Below are 18343 nucleotides of genomic sequence, written 5' to 3' on the forward strand. Positions count from 1 at the left end.
CTGTGCTGACAGCTCGGCGGAGCCTGGAGCCTGCTTCGGATTCTGTGTCTCCTTCTCTCTCTGCCCCTCCCCAACTTGTGCTCTGTCTCTCTATGTCTCTCAAAAAATAAATAATGTAAAAAAAAAAAAATTAAAAAAAAAAAAAGAATTACAGATTACTGTGTGGAATTTATGTGAGTGAAAAGCAAAGCAATTTCACTAAAGGGAAATGATCATATACACAAAAAGGAAACATTCATCTAGTACACTAAATGCCAGCTGTGATTTAGCAATTATTTACATAGTGTTATATTACATAAATGTTCATTATATATAGCGATATCCATATTGGGAGGGCATAAGAACTAAGTCCTTATCTTTCATAAAAAAGTTAATCGTGATAACATAAAGTCTAGACTTAATAATTCTATTACAATTAATAAATTATAATAGTACATTTAGAAATATAGCTACCCAAAGAAAAAGCTAAAAGAGTTCAAAGTGGTTGCTTCTATGAACAAGGGATTATTTCTTTAAATTTAATTAGAAAAATTAAACCAGTAAATAACAGAAACTGTATGTATTATCGCATTAAAAGCCTATCTTGTTAAAATTTTTATCTTGGGATTACTTTGTATAAAAGGCAGGATTTTAAAGATTCAATCAGCAGTTACAAGCTGCGCAGATATCCACTAAGCCTACTTTTCTCCTTTTTGGATAATGTCACGTCTTTTGATTCCTTTCCTCACTTCAAACTGTGGTTATTCCCCCTGGGCTGTCCTTCAGATGAATCAAGTGTAAGCCATGTTGTCTTCTATGTGGAGACCTACCCAGGAAGACTTGTCTCACTGCATCTTACTAAGGAAATTCATGTTCTCTCCTTATTACAATTTAAACAATATCCAGGCAAAACTATGTGACCAATTTAACCGTTTACAAATGAGGCCACTTTTCTCCTTTGACCACCACCACCCCAGCTCAAGTTATCATCACCTTTCATTCATATGGACCTTTATGGCCTCCTCAATTACTGTACAGCCTGTAGCCAGTGATATTTTAAAAATGCAAATCTGATTTCACAAATGCAAATCTCTATTCTACTCTCACCCATCTTAATTTCTTTAATGGCTTCCTATTGCTCTTTGGACATCCTTACCATGGTCTGGTCTACAAAAGCATGATTTGGCCCATCTACATCATCAGCTTCATTCTACGGTCTTGTTCTCTGCCATTTCCTGGAACCATGAAGCTTCTGAAGGCACCTTTGCATATACCGTGCCATCAGTTTGGGATTCTCCTTGCATCCCTTTCCTCCCAACAATTTTTTTCCCCATAGAATTCAGACCTCAACCATCATGTCCCTAAGGAATGAACTGCTGAGAGCCATTAAAAATTATTTCCCATTTCTTAATGGTTCAACCAACATTATTTGGTATCTATCTATATTACATGCCAGGCTTTATCTGAGGATTAGTTTCACTTGGAGAAGGAAGCATTTCTCATCTCCCCCAGCCTTCCAGATTACTCCAGTGCTACATACTCTCATAGATTGTTACTTTCTCTCTCAAGAACACAATTCAATTGTAACCTAATAGCTGTAAAATTGTGTACTTTGCGATTCATTTCGTCTCTGCCACTGGAACACAAACTTACTGCCATTGGTCCAGCACAGTTCATTGCTTACAGTAAGCACTTAGCAAATACCTGTCAAGTGACTGATTTTGCAAAAACTAAAAATAACCAGTGTCAGTACCAAGTGACATCCAAGACAAACTGTTCGTATGACAGGAAAGAAAGAAGAATCCATGTTTTAAGCTCAGGAAAGGAGTGCAGAATGTAGCTGTGGTTTCTCGCTCTCTCCAATGCCAAACGTCACCTCTTTATTTTACTAATTCATTCTTAGGGTCACATTCTTACACCTTGTTTCCAGAACCACTCTACCTCAGCATCTCACACATTCCTCCGACCTTTTCACCACACTATTCCATTTCTGCTACTCTCATTACACTTGCTTTTCCATTTGATGGAGGCCTTTAAACCTTAATCCTTCCTTTTTCTCTCAGCCTAGCTCAATTACACCCAAGGTTTCCCAGTCCTGGCCTGGAGGCAGATCACCTTCCTTGCTGCGCGGCTGGCCCCACTAGAGAAAAATAACACAATTATGCATTTTGGCATCATCATGGTTCCCCACAATGCAGCCAGCAAGTGATCTTTCTGAACCACAACTCTGAGTATATTATACCGAGTGAAAGCCCTTCCAAACTTTTGAATGTGGCTTTTCAGGCCCTTTTATCTGCTTTTCTCTCCAGCTTCACTACTCAGCATGTCAGTACTCTGTTGTCTCTCTTCCTGCCTGGCCACTCTTCCTGACAAGATTCTCATTCATTTTTCAACTATAGTGTTTGATTTTGTTCTCATTCTTTCTGAAACTACTCTCCCTAAAGGTTTCCATTTACATCCTGAATGGCAGGACCAATACTTTCTCCACTTTGACTTTACTGCGTTTCACATGTTGCTCTCTGCTTCGTCCTTGAAGCCCTCTAACCCCTGGTTTCTGGATTCTTCCCATCTTCCTCTAATCATTTCTCGTCTCCTCCACAAATTCATTGTCCTCCTGCTGTACCTTAAATGTTGGTAGTCTCCAAGGTCCTTCCTTTGGCTCTGTGCTGCTCACTGAACAGCTTACATGCTGATGAGTTCCCAAAGCAGGCTCAGTCCAAAGTTCCCTACTGAAGGTGTCATGTTCCCACCTTTTGCACATCATCCAAAAAGCCCTCAGATACTAGCTTCCAGCTTGTTTAAACCTAGTTATGGAAAGTAGAAAAACCTGATAGCTATTCTCGACACCGATGTCTTCCTTTACCTCAGTCAACTGTCAAGTCCTGCCATTTTTATCTCCTACATACATCTACGATCTCTCCAATCTTCTCTTTATCCCTACTGCAATCATCATCCTAGTTCAGGCTCTCACCATCTCTGAGACTGTCGAGTCAATGTCCTCTTCTTGACCCCTTCAAATCTACCCTCTACGTAGCAGCCAAAGTGAGCTTTCACTAATTCCTTGCTTACAATTCTTCCAGTGCCTATGCATTAAAATTTAAGTTCTGGGCAGTGTATGCTTAGCTGTCCTTACTTTCCGTAGCTTCATCTTTTGAAACCCTACTACTCACATGCTGGTTCCTCCGCACAGTACTATCTACACTTTCAGAATTCTGTGGCCCATATCTCCCCCACAACCAAACATTCGAATCCAAATATGCACGAAAGATACAGATTTTTTAAAAGTAATCTCTATGCCCACTGTGAAGCTCAGACTCAAAACCCTGAGATCCTGAGAAACTTAACAGCAACCCATGGGGGAGGGGAAGGGAAAAAAAAAGGTAGAGTGGGAGAGAGACGAAGCATAAGAGACTCTTAAAAACTGAGAACAAACTGAGGGTTGATGGGGGGTGGGAGGGAGGGGAGGGTGGGTGATGGGTATTGAGGAGGGCACCTTTTGGGATGAGCACTGGGTATTGTATGGAAACCAATTTGACAATAAACCATATACTGAAAAAAAACCCTGAGAACTGAGGGCTGATGGGGGGGTGGGAGGCAGGGGAGGGTGGGTGATGGGTATTGAGGAGGGCATCTTCTGGGATGAGCACTGGGTGTTGTATGGAAACCAATTTGACAATAAATTTCATATATTTAAAAAAAACAAACAAAAAAAAACCGACCCTGAGATCAAGAGTTGCATGCTCTGAGCCAGCCAAATACTCCAATTATGGATTTAAGCTCCCACATAACATGCTAAGTGGTTGTATTTACCAAACTTCATCACACTTATTTCAGAATCACATGGCTTCAGGCTGTGCTCTGAATTCAAAGTTAATACTCTTTTCACCACTCCAAGTTTTAGTCTTCTACTAAAGATTAGCCACGTTCAATAATTTTTGTGTTTTGATCTTACTGCATTTCACATGTTGCTACTTCCTCCTTGAAACTCTCTAATCCCTCCCTGGTTTCTGGATCCTTCCCATCTTCAAGATTAGCCAGGTAATATGGAAAAAAATTAAAATAAAAATGGGACCCATAAAATGTTCACATTTTACCTTCTCCCTTTATCTAACAGGATAGTAGGCATCTCAAAATCTGAAGCTATAAAGTGGATCTTTTGAAAAGGTATAAAAAAAAATCCACAACATTTAGTCATTAGTTTCTCTACATTCATATCTTACGACTGAATAAGGACTTTCCAGATGAATCTTCTTTGTAAGAGCAACTGATCTGGGAGGTAAGAAAGAGCCTGGAGGGTTGCTCTTGGCTCTTGGTACTAAGTAGGTATATGCAGGTAACCCTTGAATGATGTAGGGTTTAGGGACACCAAGACCTCCCACATAGTCATGTGTAACTTTTGACTCAAAACTTGGCTACTAATAGCCTACTGTTGACTAGAAACCTTACTGATAACACTGTTAATAAACACGTTATATGTATTATATGCTGCATTCATACAGTTAAGCTAGCAAAAAAAAAAATTAAGAAAATCACAAGGAAAGTAAGTTACAGTATTTGCATATAAGTGGAACTGCACAGTTCAAACTCATGTTGTTCAAGGGTCAACTGTAGCTTGTAGATATCAATTCACCTATTTGAGCCTGAATTTCTCTTCACCTGTAGTTAATGGATTTCCAAAGCAGTTTATACATGTCACTGGTGGGAGTGACCGGGAATCCCCTGAAATTATATGCACAATTCTGTTCAGTCTTCTAAGAAGGGTTTGTTTAGTTTCCTAAGTAGAGATTTCATGGCTTTCATTAGATACTTAAAGAGGTTCATGAATATCTGGATTAAATGAGTTGTCAGATCCCTCATATTTTAAGACTCTATAGAAAAATTTTTAAACTATGGAATGTGGAGATCCATTATCAGTTTAGGTTTTATGACAAACTTAGATTATGATTACATTTTCCTGTTCTTTGTTCTAAATTACAATTCTAGGCAAGTTATGATCACGGCAAACTTAACACTGCCATTTCTTGTGGGGAAAAAAGGGTGCAGACAGTACAACTATATGACAAAGTAACCCAAAATAACTTTTCATTTCTAAGGTTCTAATGACTGAAAAAAAAAGTCACAAATAGAAGCAAAATTACATTCAACAAAACTGCAATGCCTACAAACTATATAATAAAAAATAACCACGACCGATTGTCCACTTATTTCAAACAGTAGGTAACAAAATTCTGACTAACGGAGGAACTTTAATCACAGGGCAACTTCTGTTATCTGTTTAAACTTGTGTTTCCTTACTTTAGTTCTTCATCTCTAATTGCCTGTTTGGCATTTGCCAACTAAAATTCAAAGGATTAAACAAACGTTTATCACCATCTTTCTGAAAACTAGACCTACCTCCTTACTTCATTATCTCTGTAATGGCACCACTATTCTGGTTACGCAGGCTTAAGAATCAATACACAGGAGTTTGGGAGAGAGACAATGTCTCTCAAACCCAAAATAAATTCAGTTACGAAAGAGGATTACAAAGCGGAAAATAACTGTTCTTCCTCTATTTAGAACCAACTATTTCTTAAGAACCCAAGGACAAGATTCAGTTTCTTCATTACAAAATTTGTAAAGAATAAAAGATGAAGACATCTATAGATTAAGACCTAAAACTAAAAAAGACATTTTGAGGACATTGAAAATTTGAAGTTACTGGATATTTGATGTCAAGGAGTATTAATATTTAAAGATGATGTGTTTATAGATGAAATAATGTATCTGGAGTTTCAGAAAAATATAGAGGAGGATATAGAGGGTGTAGCTGAAATAAGCTTGGTCAGAAATTCAGAATGATTGAAACTGAGTGATGGGTCTGTGGTGATTCTCTAACAAAAAGTTAAAGTCATTAAAAAAAAAAAATCCTGATGAGAATAAAAGAATGTGTGCATTCTGCATCAGTGTGGGCAATGAAGCCATATACAAGTGGCGTCTCACAAAGAGAGGTGGGTAGGTGGTATTCACTGGATTATCACACAAAACACACAGGGATTTTATGACCACTTGGTCAATAAACTATGCAAATGGGAACTTGTTTGGTCAGTGACCTATTACACCAAATTTACATTCAACTATTAGGACCAACAGAACAATGAGTGGTTAGGAAAATTTTCAAATAAAAATATTACACCAAGTTGTGCAATGAATACTATGCTTCCTATGACAAAAATTAGCTAAGGGGTTAAACCAACTTCAGTTTTAAAATGAGCAAGGCAAAACAGCAAAAGGTTCAAACAAGTAGGATTTCTGTAGAGCAAAATTTACTGTCAAGTGTCTCAAATTACATGATCATTTCAAGTGAATGATCTGATGGATTTTATATTAGCAAAAGTAACCTTATTCCAGTTTAGTATCAATAGCTTTGGAGATGCAGACCACCTGGGTGCTGCACTAGTGACCACACTGAGTTCTTTGTGCAATCGAAAGCGGAGTACGGGCGAAGAAAACCACATACCTTCCTGGGTAAGTTCACTTTCTACATGAACATATGATAACTTTGCTCATTGCTCATGAAATCCACATTGGACAGAAAAGCTGGACTTACCTGTCTTCATGGATAGACTACAGTCGTCAATAACTGTGTGCTTCAGTTACCTGCTAATGGTTCAAATATTCAACATATCAACAAAGTAAGCTACGTACTACTTTAAAAGTTTAGAATTTCTCACTAGAGATTACTAAATTGTTTTCTGCCTTTGTATTTTGATACAAATTTTTTAAACTACCCATTCGCTGTCAAAATAGTAAACAATTTAAGAAAATACAAAAATTTCGTAATATATTAAAGTGAAGAGGGGGCGCCTGGGTGGCGCAGTCGGTTGAGCGTCCGACTTCAGCCAGGTCACGATCTCGCGGTCCGTGAGTTCGAGCCCCGCGTCAGGCTCTGGGCTGATGGCTCAGAGCCTGGAGCCTGTTTCCGATTCTGTGTCTCCCTCTCTCTCTGCCCCTCCCCGGTTCATGCTCTGTCTCTCTCTGTCCCAAAAATAAATAAATGTTGAAAAAAAAAAAAATTTATAAAAAAAAAAAAAATAAAAAAAAATAAAGTGAAGAGGTACTTGGCGCTTTTTATATCAAATAGAACACACCTTCTTTTCAATACAAATCAATAAAACATGATTTGGCATATTACAGTATCAACAAACTACAGATTAAGATTGAACTTTGTAAACCCTTAATATACACGGAAAGTTTGATTTTGTAGATTTGACCGTCAAGGCCTTAACCTATTTTACTGTTAAGACCTAAAAAATTCACATTTGAGAAATCTACTTTTTGAAAACTTTGGTTAGTATATTTTAAGGGTTAAGGCTTAGGAATTGTATCAACATTTGGCTTATATTAATAGCTAAAATACCGGAACTCAGAATGTATGGAAAATTCCTGAACACAGAAATTCACCTGGCAAGAGAAGCCTTATCTACTGTGTGCCTACCCCTAAAGCTCACTCTGAAGAGGGTCCCTAAGTATAAACACACTAAATATCCTTTAGGAACTGGTTTACTTTCAATAAGGATCATCTCCTTTAATTGTTTAATTAGCTTAGAATAGTGAGACACAATTATTCCAACTCCAAATTTAAATCCCTACAACATTTATAAACTAATTACTGAATCTGAGACTCAGTTTTCCTCATCTACAAAATGGGGATAAAACATTTAACTAGCAGAGTTTTTTTAAAGAATCAAATAACAGCATGCACGATTGTCAAGCTTCATAGCATTCAAGATCAGTTTTACTACATCTTCTTTAGAACTCTACAGGCTTGACTTTATTTTCTTATATTTTTTCTACATTAGTATTTTACTCTTATTGATGAATTTCTATTGTTTTCATTAGCTACCTCAAGTCCTTTCTGATTAAACATACTACTCCATGGGGGAAAAAAGCCAATCTAGTTTTATTCTACAGAGTTCACAGTAAAAAGGAAGAGGAAACATACAATTAAGTGGAAGAAGAGTGGGAAAACATTTCCTTCAAGAAAATGTTCGGAAAGAATTCCACATCGGAAATAGATCCTGAAAAGTTATTTTCATTGTGGTTTAATAAGTGTTCACAAAAAGGTATTTTGTGGCAATGTCACTTTTCCTCACAAATTGAGAATCTTCATTTATTGGCCAATTTCATAAAACTTAACATTCTAGAGGTCAACTTTTAAAAATGAACTTAAAAATAAGTACACATTGTTTTTAAAAGACTTAAATTTGAAACACACCTTCTCCCCTGCGATTTTAGCCATTACTATTTCTGAGCATCAACTATGCAGATCAACTGATTAAATACCCACTCTCCCCATTTGTAATAATAACCGCTCTCCAAAGAGGTATAAAATGTTTAGAATAGAAAATGAATAAACATCTCAACTAGTAAAATTACTCCTTTTTCAGCATTAAAAAATAACTTGTGAAAAATGTAATGTAAATACGAAATGTCATACTCCACTCTATTTCTAAAATAACACACAGCATAATTTTAACTAAGAGAAATGCTAGTTTCCCAAAATAGCATGACTGTTACCTTTTCCCCAGGTTTAAAAAATAAATATTACCATCATGACATCACTAGAAAGAAATTGAAGCATACAAGGAATAAACTATAGTTTCTTTTTATATCAAAATGTACTCTTGAAAATGTGTTTGGCACAGTGCTAAATCATATATAGTTAATACTAAATATTGCAGGATACAATAAAACCCTGGAGTTAACTGTTTACACCCTCTTATGGGAATGAAAATAATAGATACCAATTATTCAGAAGTCAGCCTATACAAACTGTATAAACAATATTTTATGTTTTGCTTTGAAAACCAGTGATATAATAAATTTTACATAAAAGACTGCAAAATAATATAAATGGATTTAAACAGATCTTTACAATAAGAAATTCAAATGGAAACAGACAAGTAACAAAGAGAAGTAAAAAAATTTATTGCAGTATTCGCTCCACCAGATTGCCTGGGGATCCCTTTTCTTGTATTGTTTTCAGGGTGACCTAATACATCAAAATCTACATTTACAAAAACTCCTTCTGCAGATAGGTCATAGATACTGCATGCTTTTTTTTTTTTTTTTTCAACAGAATAAATTATATATCCAGGAGAGTCTGCCATTTTACAGCCTGGAAAAAACAATGCTTCCCTGGAAACTGGGCTAAGCTAAAGAAAGCCATCCGCTGCTAGGTTAAACTCCAAGAACACTTTATTAAGAACATTAACAGACTAATTTCCAACATTCACTTGTTTATTTTTTAAACAGAAAGTTTTTTTCCAAGATATAAACAATTTTTGTTAAACTATAATACAGTGGGAGTAAAAATGAACTGAGAATCTGTTTCTGCTGCACAACAGCGAAGGGAGCTCCCACAAAAATGTTTGCCCAACATTTCCTTCTTTTGTTCCTGCATCCCAGGTTCCATTCTTACTCTTCATAAAACTGATTTTTTTTTGCCAGAATGTTGATATTTCAAGTTTTTCTGCCTTTTAAAAAAATTCCTGTAAATTTGGCTGCATGTACAAATTCATTAGCTGGAAGTCCCATCCTTGGCGGCATACAGGGATCGTAAAGTCTGAACAACTTTATTAGTCAGCTTATTAGCACTCGTTAGAGCAATTTTTTTGTAAATAATGTCTGACTCTTTAATAGTGTCTACCCAAGGCACCAGTTTGCGGCCGTCACGGCGCTTAGCCTCAGTCCAGGAGCCACTGTAGGAGCCTGCCATCCACTGAACACTGAAGCCATTGCTGGTTTTCTGTACTACTCTTGCAATTTGTGGTCGATCTTTGTACTTTGGACAGCAAATAGCGATGACATCCATGACGTCAACACTTTCATTCATCTGTGCTGCCAACTCCGTAGAGTCTGAATTTCGTTTTGACCTTCTCAATGACTAAAACATTGGGGGGGGGGAAAAAAGACGAAGTGTTACACAAAAGAATTTTAGTGAAATTTTTGTTTTTATTGCTTTTAATCCCTTGACGCCGGGAGTTTGGGATTTCCCAGCACACTTCCATTGCCGGCAATGAGACGCACCGTGACCGCCAGCGCCAAGGGGTTAACATATACTTGTAAAACCATATAACTCTTAATTTGTACCCGTGTCTTTACTCTTATTGATATATAAAATTATATATACATATGAACCATAAAGCTACATAAAACTTAGCAACAATAAAAAAGGATAACACACATTAATACAATCCAAAAAAAATTAATAACCCTTTATGCTGGATAAGTCTCATTTCTGTTTTTTCTTTTTTATTGTCTTTTATGTTAAACTTTCTACAAAAGGATGTATAAATGGTTAAGTAGAGAATCTCTATCTACAAAATGTTTTCTCTCATAAGTATTACATTACTTGGTGTACATTTAATAGACTGACATATATAAGCACATAAAAATCATTTTACGTAATACGCTGCGAAATACGTTGACTCCTCCTCCGCCTCACCCCTGAAGTGCCTCCTCCTCTATCCTCCCCATCACTTTCATCATCTTCTGTCTCTGCTGCTGCATTATTTTTAGGGCTGCCTCCTCCAAGCAGCGAGGTAATTGCTTTGTTCCGAGCATTTGTACTAGCTGACACCTCCCCTTCTTCCTCCTCTTCATCAGGGTCCAGATGTTCCATGAGAAGTTTGAACTACAAAAATTAGATACGAATTTAGAATATTATGTACATAATTTCAAGCAAGATTGTTAAATCCTTAAATGTTTCCTTTAAAATTTTTTTCCCTAAATGTTTTCTACAGCAGTAATTGGGTGTGGGTGCTAGTTTAATTGCTAAAGAGACTTTAGCTATTGTCTGCATCAGGGCCTGGTAAATATTTTCTATGAAGAGCCAGATAGTAAATATTTTTGGCTTTTGTACACCATGCGGTCTCTGTCATAACTAATACAACTCTTGTCATTGTAGTGTGAAAGCATCTAGCGACAACATAAATGAGTGGGCATGGCTGTTTTAAGAGAAGTTTATTTAAACAGGCAGTGGGGGAAAAAAAAAACAACCAGGCAGTGGGGGCCAGATTTGGCCCATAAGTTGGAGTCTGCTGACCCTGGTCCAAGTCACCAAGCAACCAAGTGATTAATAATTAAATACTGATAGACATTTTCCCCATTTTCTGTCCCCCTTTGCCTTCTCCAAAAGTAAGAAGATAAAAGAGGATAAAAAGAATGTTAAAGAATTTTAAATGAGAATTAAAATAATTTTCAGTTTTAGAGTATAAGGTTTACAGTCTATGAATAATATGAAAACCACCGTGTAGGTTTCATTCTTGGTCAAAAATATCATTATTAGTTATGTTTAGCTACTTGCTTGAAGTAGATTAAAACAAAAAACTATTTTTATTTTTGAGGGACAATCCTCCCCCCAAATATTTCTTTAAACATAAAACTTTACTGGGGTAAAATATACCTTAAAACTTATCATTCTAGATTTTAGTGTTCAATTCATTGCCATTAAGTATATTCACCATGTTGTATAATCATCACCACCATCATTTCCAAAACTTTTTTATCATCCCAAACAGAAATTCATTCTGTTCCTATTAAAACAATAGCTCCTCGGGGTGCCTGGGTGGCTCAGTCGGTTAAGCGTCTGACTTCAGCTCAGGTCACGATCTCGCGGTCTGTGAGTTCGAGCCCTGCGTCGGGCTCTGGGCTGATGGCTCAGAGCCTGGAGTCTGCTTCCGATTCTGTGTCTCCCTCTCTCTCTGCCCCTCCCCCGTTCATGCTCTGTCTCTCTCTGTCTCAAAAATAAATAAACGTTAAAAAAAAAAAATTAAAACAATAGCTCCTCATTCCTTCTGGTAACAACCTCTATTCTATTTTATGTCTCTATGAATTTGCCTAGTCTTAAAGACATTTTAAGTGTTTTTTTAAGCTTATTTGAGAGAAATAGAGGGAGAGAGGGGGAGAGAGAGAGAGAGAGAGAGAGAGAGAGGAGAGGAGAGAGACAGAGTATGAGCAGAGGCGGGGCAGAGAGAGAGGGACAGAGAGAATCCCAAGCAGGCTCCACACTGTCAGCACAGAGACTGATGTGGGGCTTGATTTCACAAACAGTGAGATCATGACCTGAGGTATAATCAAGAGTCCGATGCTTAACTGACTGAGCCGTCCAGCCACTCCAAGACATTTTAAAAGCACTTTTTGTACATATACATATTCTTACATACTTGTTAACAGAGTACATATGTAAGAGACATACAAATATATAAGCCTGTATTACACTTCTGTAAGAATACGTAAAAAAGTACTAATACTGGTTGCCAGGAAGGAGAGCAACAGGATGGCTGGAGGGCAGGAGGATGACTTTTTCATGATTTTCTCCTTATATGAACCATAAACTATGTAATCTACTGAATTAAGAAAAATACACACATGGGCATGGCTTTTTTCCTAAAACCTGCCTAAAAGCTTTCATTCTTACTGAAATAAAATGAGCAGTGGGCTGGCCTTTCCTAAGAAAACATCATTATGATGCAATGGGTGAAATGAGAAAGGGAAGCTTCAAGGAACTCATTAAAACCACATACAGAAAAATCATCCTGGTGGTTTATGAAGCTTCAATGTAAGGGGGACTGCTTTCTCCCAGGAAATAATTTACTTTTCAAGAAAGTCACTATTAAAAAGAAACAGATTTTGGTTTTACTACTCACATCTAGATACTGTTTTACTATACTCCTCTTCACATCTTCAGTGATTTTGGAATTAGCCATATCACTCCGCAGGAAGTCCAGTGTTTGTTTGGGATGAAAATGAACTCCTGTTTTCCGGTTTATCGCTTTATCATATACTTTTGCAGATTCAGATGGAGAGTATTTCTGAATTTTACTGTTTTGGGAAAACAAAGTCATTAACTTTAAAATTTTTTCAGGCATTTATATTTAAAGTGATTGCAGTTAAATTTAATTTACTAATAATTAAACTTTTTATCATACAGATTTCAGCCAGTGAACTTGTACACAAAAATAAACATAATTTCAAAAGGGAAGTAAAGACATAAAGACAAAGATTCACAAGAATAATATTCTCTTGTTTCCATCAGCATTTGTCTGAAATAGAGGCATCGTTTAAATGAAAGTATTTCTCATGTCTGTTTTTGAGTGCTATGATCATGATTGTAGAACAGTTTCAATATAATACTGGTTTATGTAACTAGTTTACCTCCTACTTTCCTGCCCTGCAATTATTCATCCTCTACACAGCAGCCAAAACCTGTTTCATATTATTAACAACTCTGGCTTAAAAATTCTCCCGACTTAGGGTGCCTGGGTGGCTCAGTTGGTTAAGCATCCTGGGTTTTGGCTCGGGTCTTGATCTCCCGGCTTTGTGGGTTTGAGCCCTGCATCTGGCTCTGTGCTGGCAGCTCTGAGCCTGCTGGGGATTCTCTGCCTCCCTCACGCTCTGCCCCTTCCCCACGAGACGTGTGCTGTCTCCCTCTCAAAATAAATAAAAGTTAAAAAAAAAAAATCTCCCCAACTCCTTAGCATCACCTCAAGGCCTTACAAGGTTTTACATTAAATTAGTTGCCAACATTTAACATCAAGATATGTCCATTAAAACCTGGATTATCTAGCTTCTCTTGCAAAAGTAGAAGCTCTTGGCTACATTATGCCTACCCTCTTCTATGGCAAAAAATTGATGGACATCTGAGTAATACCTGAGTCCTTTAAATAAAACATGTTTTTTCCAGTTTGCCAGTGACCTTCTCCTGAATCCCCTTTGTTCCGTTTCATGATCTATCTCCTATGAACATTTGGCTCTGTGATTCCTTTTTTCTTTTTTTTAAATGTTTTTTCATTTTTGAGAAAGAGGGACAGAGCATGAGTGGGGTAGGGGCAGAGAGAAAGGGAGACAGAATCTGAAGCAGGCTCTAGGCTCTGAGCTGTCAGCACAGAGCCTGACGTGGGGCTCGAACTCACCAATCATGAGATCATGACCTGAGCTGTAGTAGGATGCTTAACTGAGTGAGCCACACAGGTGCCCCAGCTTTGTGATTCCTAATGTAAGGTTTTAATGAAATGAAAAATGACAAGGGGTGCCTGAATGGCTCAGTCAGTTAAGTGTCCGACTCTTGGTTTCTGCTCAGGTCATGATCTCACGGTTCATGAATTCAAGCCCTGCATCGGGCTCTGTGCTGACAGCACAGAGCCTGCTTGGGATTCTTTCCCTCTTTCTCTGTCCCTCCCATGCTCTCTCTAAAAATAAATGAATTAAACTTAAAAAAAAAAATGACCAAAGTTTCATGGGTACAGGCAGAAAAAAGATACCTACAGTGACTAATTGTGGGTAAAATTATAGGGCATTCACAAATAATTAGTACTTTACTACTTCTTACATTAGAGACTATTTGGGTTCTATGAGAGCTCAGTCTAGTTGGTCTACATCTATTCTTTATTCACATCTCTTTGAACACTTAAATTTGCAATCTACATGAAGATCAGCCTAATTCTCTAGTAAGGTCTTTTTAAGGAAATCAACAAAGTTAAGTCCTTTGATTTATAATGCATTATGACTATGAAATGTTTGTCTTCTCTTCAAGAACAAAGTGAACAAACTGTGATATATTACACAACAAAATATATAGCAACACTATGTTCCTTCTTTAAAAAGGAACATTTTTAATATGAAAATAAGCATGCAATCAAAACTGAGTTTCATATTTCTTTATAATTTGAACCAGGTAAATTTTTTTCTCTCACTGCTTACGTAACCTTACCTATCAGAAAATCCACAGAGATTCTTCAAATGTTGTTTTAGCATCAGAAGCAATAAAATACCCTGGGAGACATTTGCAAATTCAATTAAAGGAGCTGAATTTTCTGGCAAGCATTTCATCACTGAATTTATGTCATCTTCCGAATCTGAATCTGAATCTGAATCTACACGTTTCCGTGACTTCCGAGGCCTGGAAACTTCTTCTTCACTCTCACTTGACTCATTTTCTTTACTAGGTGATGATTTTCTCTCTTTCCTTTTGTCTTTTACCATTGACTGGGGGGGTGAAAAAAAAGGAAAAATAGTAACAAAATACCCCTAATAAATACATATGCTCCATTCAACAACTTCAAAAAAGCATCTTTAAATTAGTATTTTATATATTAAAACCCTCTGACTTTCCATAAACAGGTTCCAAGACTTAATAAAATCGTATATAATCCACTGCCCTGATCTCTCCCTCCCCAAAAGCCCTTCTGAAATATCAAAGGGAAACAATTTTGTTATAGGATAGAAATGAAAATAAGTTAGTTATAAAAGTATAAATTTGGTACGTAGGTAAGCCATTACACAGGAAAAGTAGTAAATGTAGTTTAACCGAGGAGAGGGGTGCCTGGCTGGCTCAGTCAGCAGAACATATGACTCGTGATCTCAGGTTCATGAGTTCAAGCCCCACACTGGGCATAGAGACTACTTAAAAGAAAAAAAAGTGCTAAATATAACTTAACCGAGGAACATTTAATAGGTTTGAACATCCCAGCATCTATCAAATTCTCCCTTTTAAGAGCTTTTCAACAAGATAATATGGAACTTTTCTTAAACAGTTATTTTTTTCTGTATTTCATGAAACAGTTGACTCTTAAAAAGAAATAAAGTCAGCTAGATTTAAGAGAGGAGAAAAGACTAAATTACAAAGCAATTATTCAAATGTAATTGTTGAAGAAATAAAATGGGAGAAACATTTACAAGTATATCCACAACAGTGAGAGAAAATAAGGTAACATTATGGCTTAAGTTTCTGGGGGAATTATTTAACTTCTCAAACTTTAAGGTGCACCTAGGGATTCTGTTAAAAATAGACTGTTTCAGTAGGTCGAGGGTGGGGCCCGAGGGTCTGCAGTTCTCACAAGTTCTCAAGTGAGGCCACTGCGGCTGGGTCTTGGTGCAAACTTCAAGCAGGAAGGGTTTAGATCCCTCGGTAATTCCAACCCTTGGGTATTATAATAATCTCCCTGATTTACTAGTTTGATCATATTGAGTTCTGAGTGTAACAATTTTGTAAAATGAGATCTACTGTGTCATCAGGCACATGAAAATATTCCAATTAATTTTTAAATAATTTACTGAGGGCCTACTATGTTTCCAAGTGCTATACTAGGTGCCATTACAATGAAACCAATTACATTTTCTCCTAAAAAAACCACAAAAGAGAAGACATAAGGTGTATAATAAGAAACTCAGTAAAGATTTTGGGCATACAATATGCCAACCCCATTATGATGCTGGTGTTCAGAGATAAGGAAGTCAACATTATACATTTTCTGTGTTTCCTTATAAGTAAGCTATCTATCTCTATCTCTAGTTATATCTCTTCAAGTATACTATTGTGATCTACAGCATTACCAGATTTATAGAATCGCAAGATGCTTTAAAATGGGGTTTAAATGGATATATGAATGGACACCAAACACTTAAGGTCAGTGCTTAAAGTAAGAGGAAAAAAGAAGTGGGATGGCTTATCAAAAGAACAATACATACATCCATATATATATATATATATATATACACACACACACACACACACACACACACACACACACACACACATATGGATGTATGTATTCCACTTAAATGATCTGAAATGGAATGGTTTTAGGTCTTTCTTAATAGAAATGAAACAGCAACCCACTTCTTCTCCCCAATTCAAGCACTGCCCAGATTTTAAATTATTTAGAAAGGTTTTATATACCTGTGAAAAGAAAAAAAAGAACAATGGAAACAAAACAGTGAAAATAGCATGCCTGCACTTTGACAGATGCATTAAGAATAGTAATGTGTGTAACTTACCTCCTTGAATGACTGCAGTAGGTTACTACCAGAAACTGAGAGTGTAATGTCTATATGATGCATTATAAACAACGGCTCTTCCTGTGTCTGGTATGGAAAACAGGCTAGATTGTCTGCTATATACAAGAGCATATTCACTTCTGTTTTCTGTAAATTTTAAGAAAAGGTACACATGTTTAGTGGATAATCTAGAAATTCATCCAAAAATCCTTTTTAGAAAAAATATTAGAGGGCACTTTCACCTCAGTTAATGCTTCTGAAAGAGAAGGGTGGAGGAGGGAGGGAGGGAGAGAGCAGGGAAAGGAGGTAAGAAAAACGGATGAGGGGTAACAGAAATGGATTTTATAAAATAATCTTATACCCATCTTAAGAGATTTCATAATGAAGTATACCATGGACCTCAAGAAGGGAAGAGGTGAAATTTCTCAGTGCACCCAAGTGGAATTCCCTCAAGTTTTCTTATAGAGTATATGGGATCTTTATGATAAATCCATACCGCATCAGAAAGTATACATATGAATCATAATGATTTGTCATTGTGCTTCTAAGAGTTTAACCCATATGGAGATCAGTTACACACAGTTACTATTCTGCCCTCAACAATAAGCAGTAATAATAGTACTAACATGTGGGTTAAAAAAAAAAAAAAAAATCAAAGCTCACGTATTCAAAAAACATTTGTCAGTTTCCTACATATACATAATTTAGAGTATCAGTCGTTCTGACAGTGCTACCATAGTCCCACATTATAAAAACTGAGGTAAGCAAAAATTAGGGTTACTACTGGTTGTTTGCTTTAAAAAGAAGTAACAGAGATTTTCAGCATTTCATAATCATACAGAATATAAACAGAAAGGCACATTAATATTTAAATTCCTTTAAAACATTTACAGTTTAGGAAAAAAAGTGAAAAATATATAGCAATCAAAACATACTCCCTTCTACCATCTCACCTATCCTGCCATGCAAGCAACATAAAACCCAACAGCAGCAACAGCAACAACAAAATCCAGTAGGACAGATGGAATAAACTTGCTTTCACTCTATTTTTTTATTTTTAAATATGTGTCAACATCTACATGTTACAGTTGGGGAAACGCAAACACAGAACTCTACCTCATCTATTAACATTAATTTATATATACCGTTTCCTCCTAAGCTGCAAATGTTCAGGACTACTCTCAATAAACCTTTTAAAAACTGAAATTCTTCAACTCTGGTCATAAAAAAGTCCTGTATTGCTCTTCCCTTTCGAAAATCAAATTTCTTAAAAGAATACTCTAGAGCTGCTCCCCCATTGTCTTCCCCACCACTCTTCAATCACAATCAGACCTGTGTCCCTCACTGCTTGACTGCTTCCCATTTTTTAAAAATCTCTTCTCCTTGACTTGTGAGTAGCACTGGACACTACCCTCCACCCTTTCCTTCCTGAAAATTTCTTCTTCCTTAGTTCTCTCTTCGACTATTCCTCTTTTTATATCCTTCTCAAGCCAACTCCTTTTCAGCAATCCTATTATTATTCTCAGGTGCTCAGGACAAGAAT

The 18343-nt window shown here is 36.7% G+C and overlaps 1 protein-coding gene across 3 annotated transcripts in view; it reads right to left on the reverse strand.

The window, feature by feature from the left end:
- Positions 1–8925: 8925 nt before the first annotated feature.
- The window catches only part of NIPBL (NIPBL cohesin loading factor), a 200684-nt gene continuing 191266 nt past the window's right edge, over positions 8926–18343 (reverse strand). For 2 of the 3 annotated variants that reach the window (XM_047848786.1, XM_047848778.1), the window contains 5 exons: positions 16801–16947; positions 14735–15009; positions 12672–12846; positions 10469–10657; positions 8926–9907 (listed from right to left, as the gene is read on the reverse strand). In XM_047848786.1, coding sequence (XP_047704742.1) covers positions 9542–9907; positions 10469–10657; positions 12672–12846; positions 14735–15009; positions 16801–16947 — 1152 coding nt within the window. In that variant the 3' untranslated portion in view covers positions 8926–9541. Of the gene's footprint in view, positions 9908–10427; positions 10658–12671; positions 12847–14734; positions 15010–16800; positions 16948–18343 lie in introns of all 3 variants that reach the window. The other variant, XM_047848793.1, reaches the window with a different exon arrangement.

This window comes from Prionailurus viverrinus, chromosome A1 (genome assembly GCF_022837055.1).
Source record: "Prionailurus viverrinus isolate Anna chromosome A1, UM_Priviv_1.0, whole genome shotgun sequence".
NCBI lineage: Eukaryota > Metazoa > Chordata > Mammalia > Carnivora > Felidae > Prionailurus > Prionailurus viverrinus.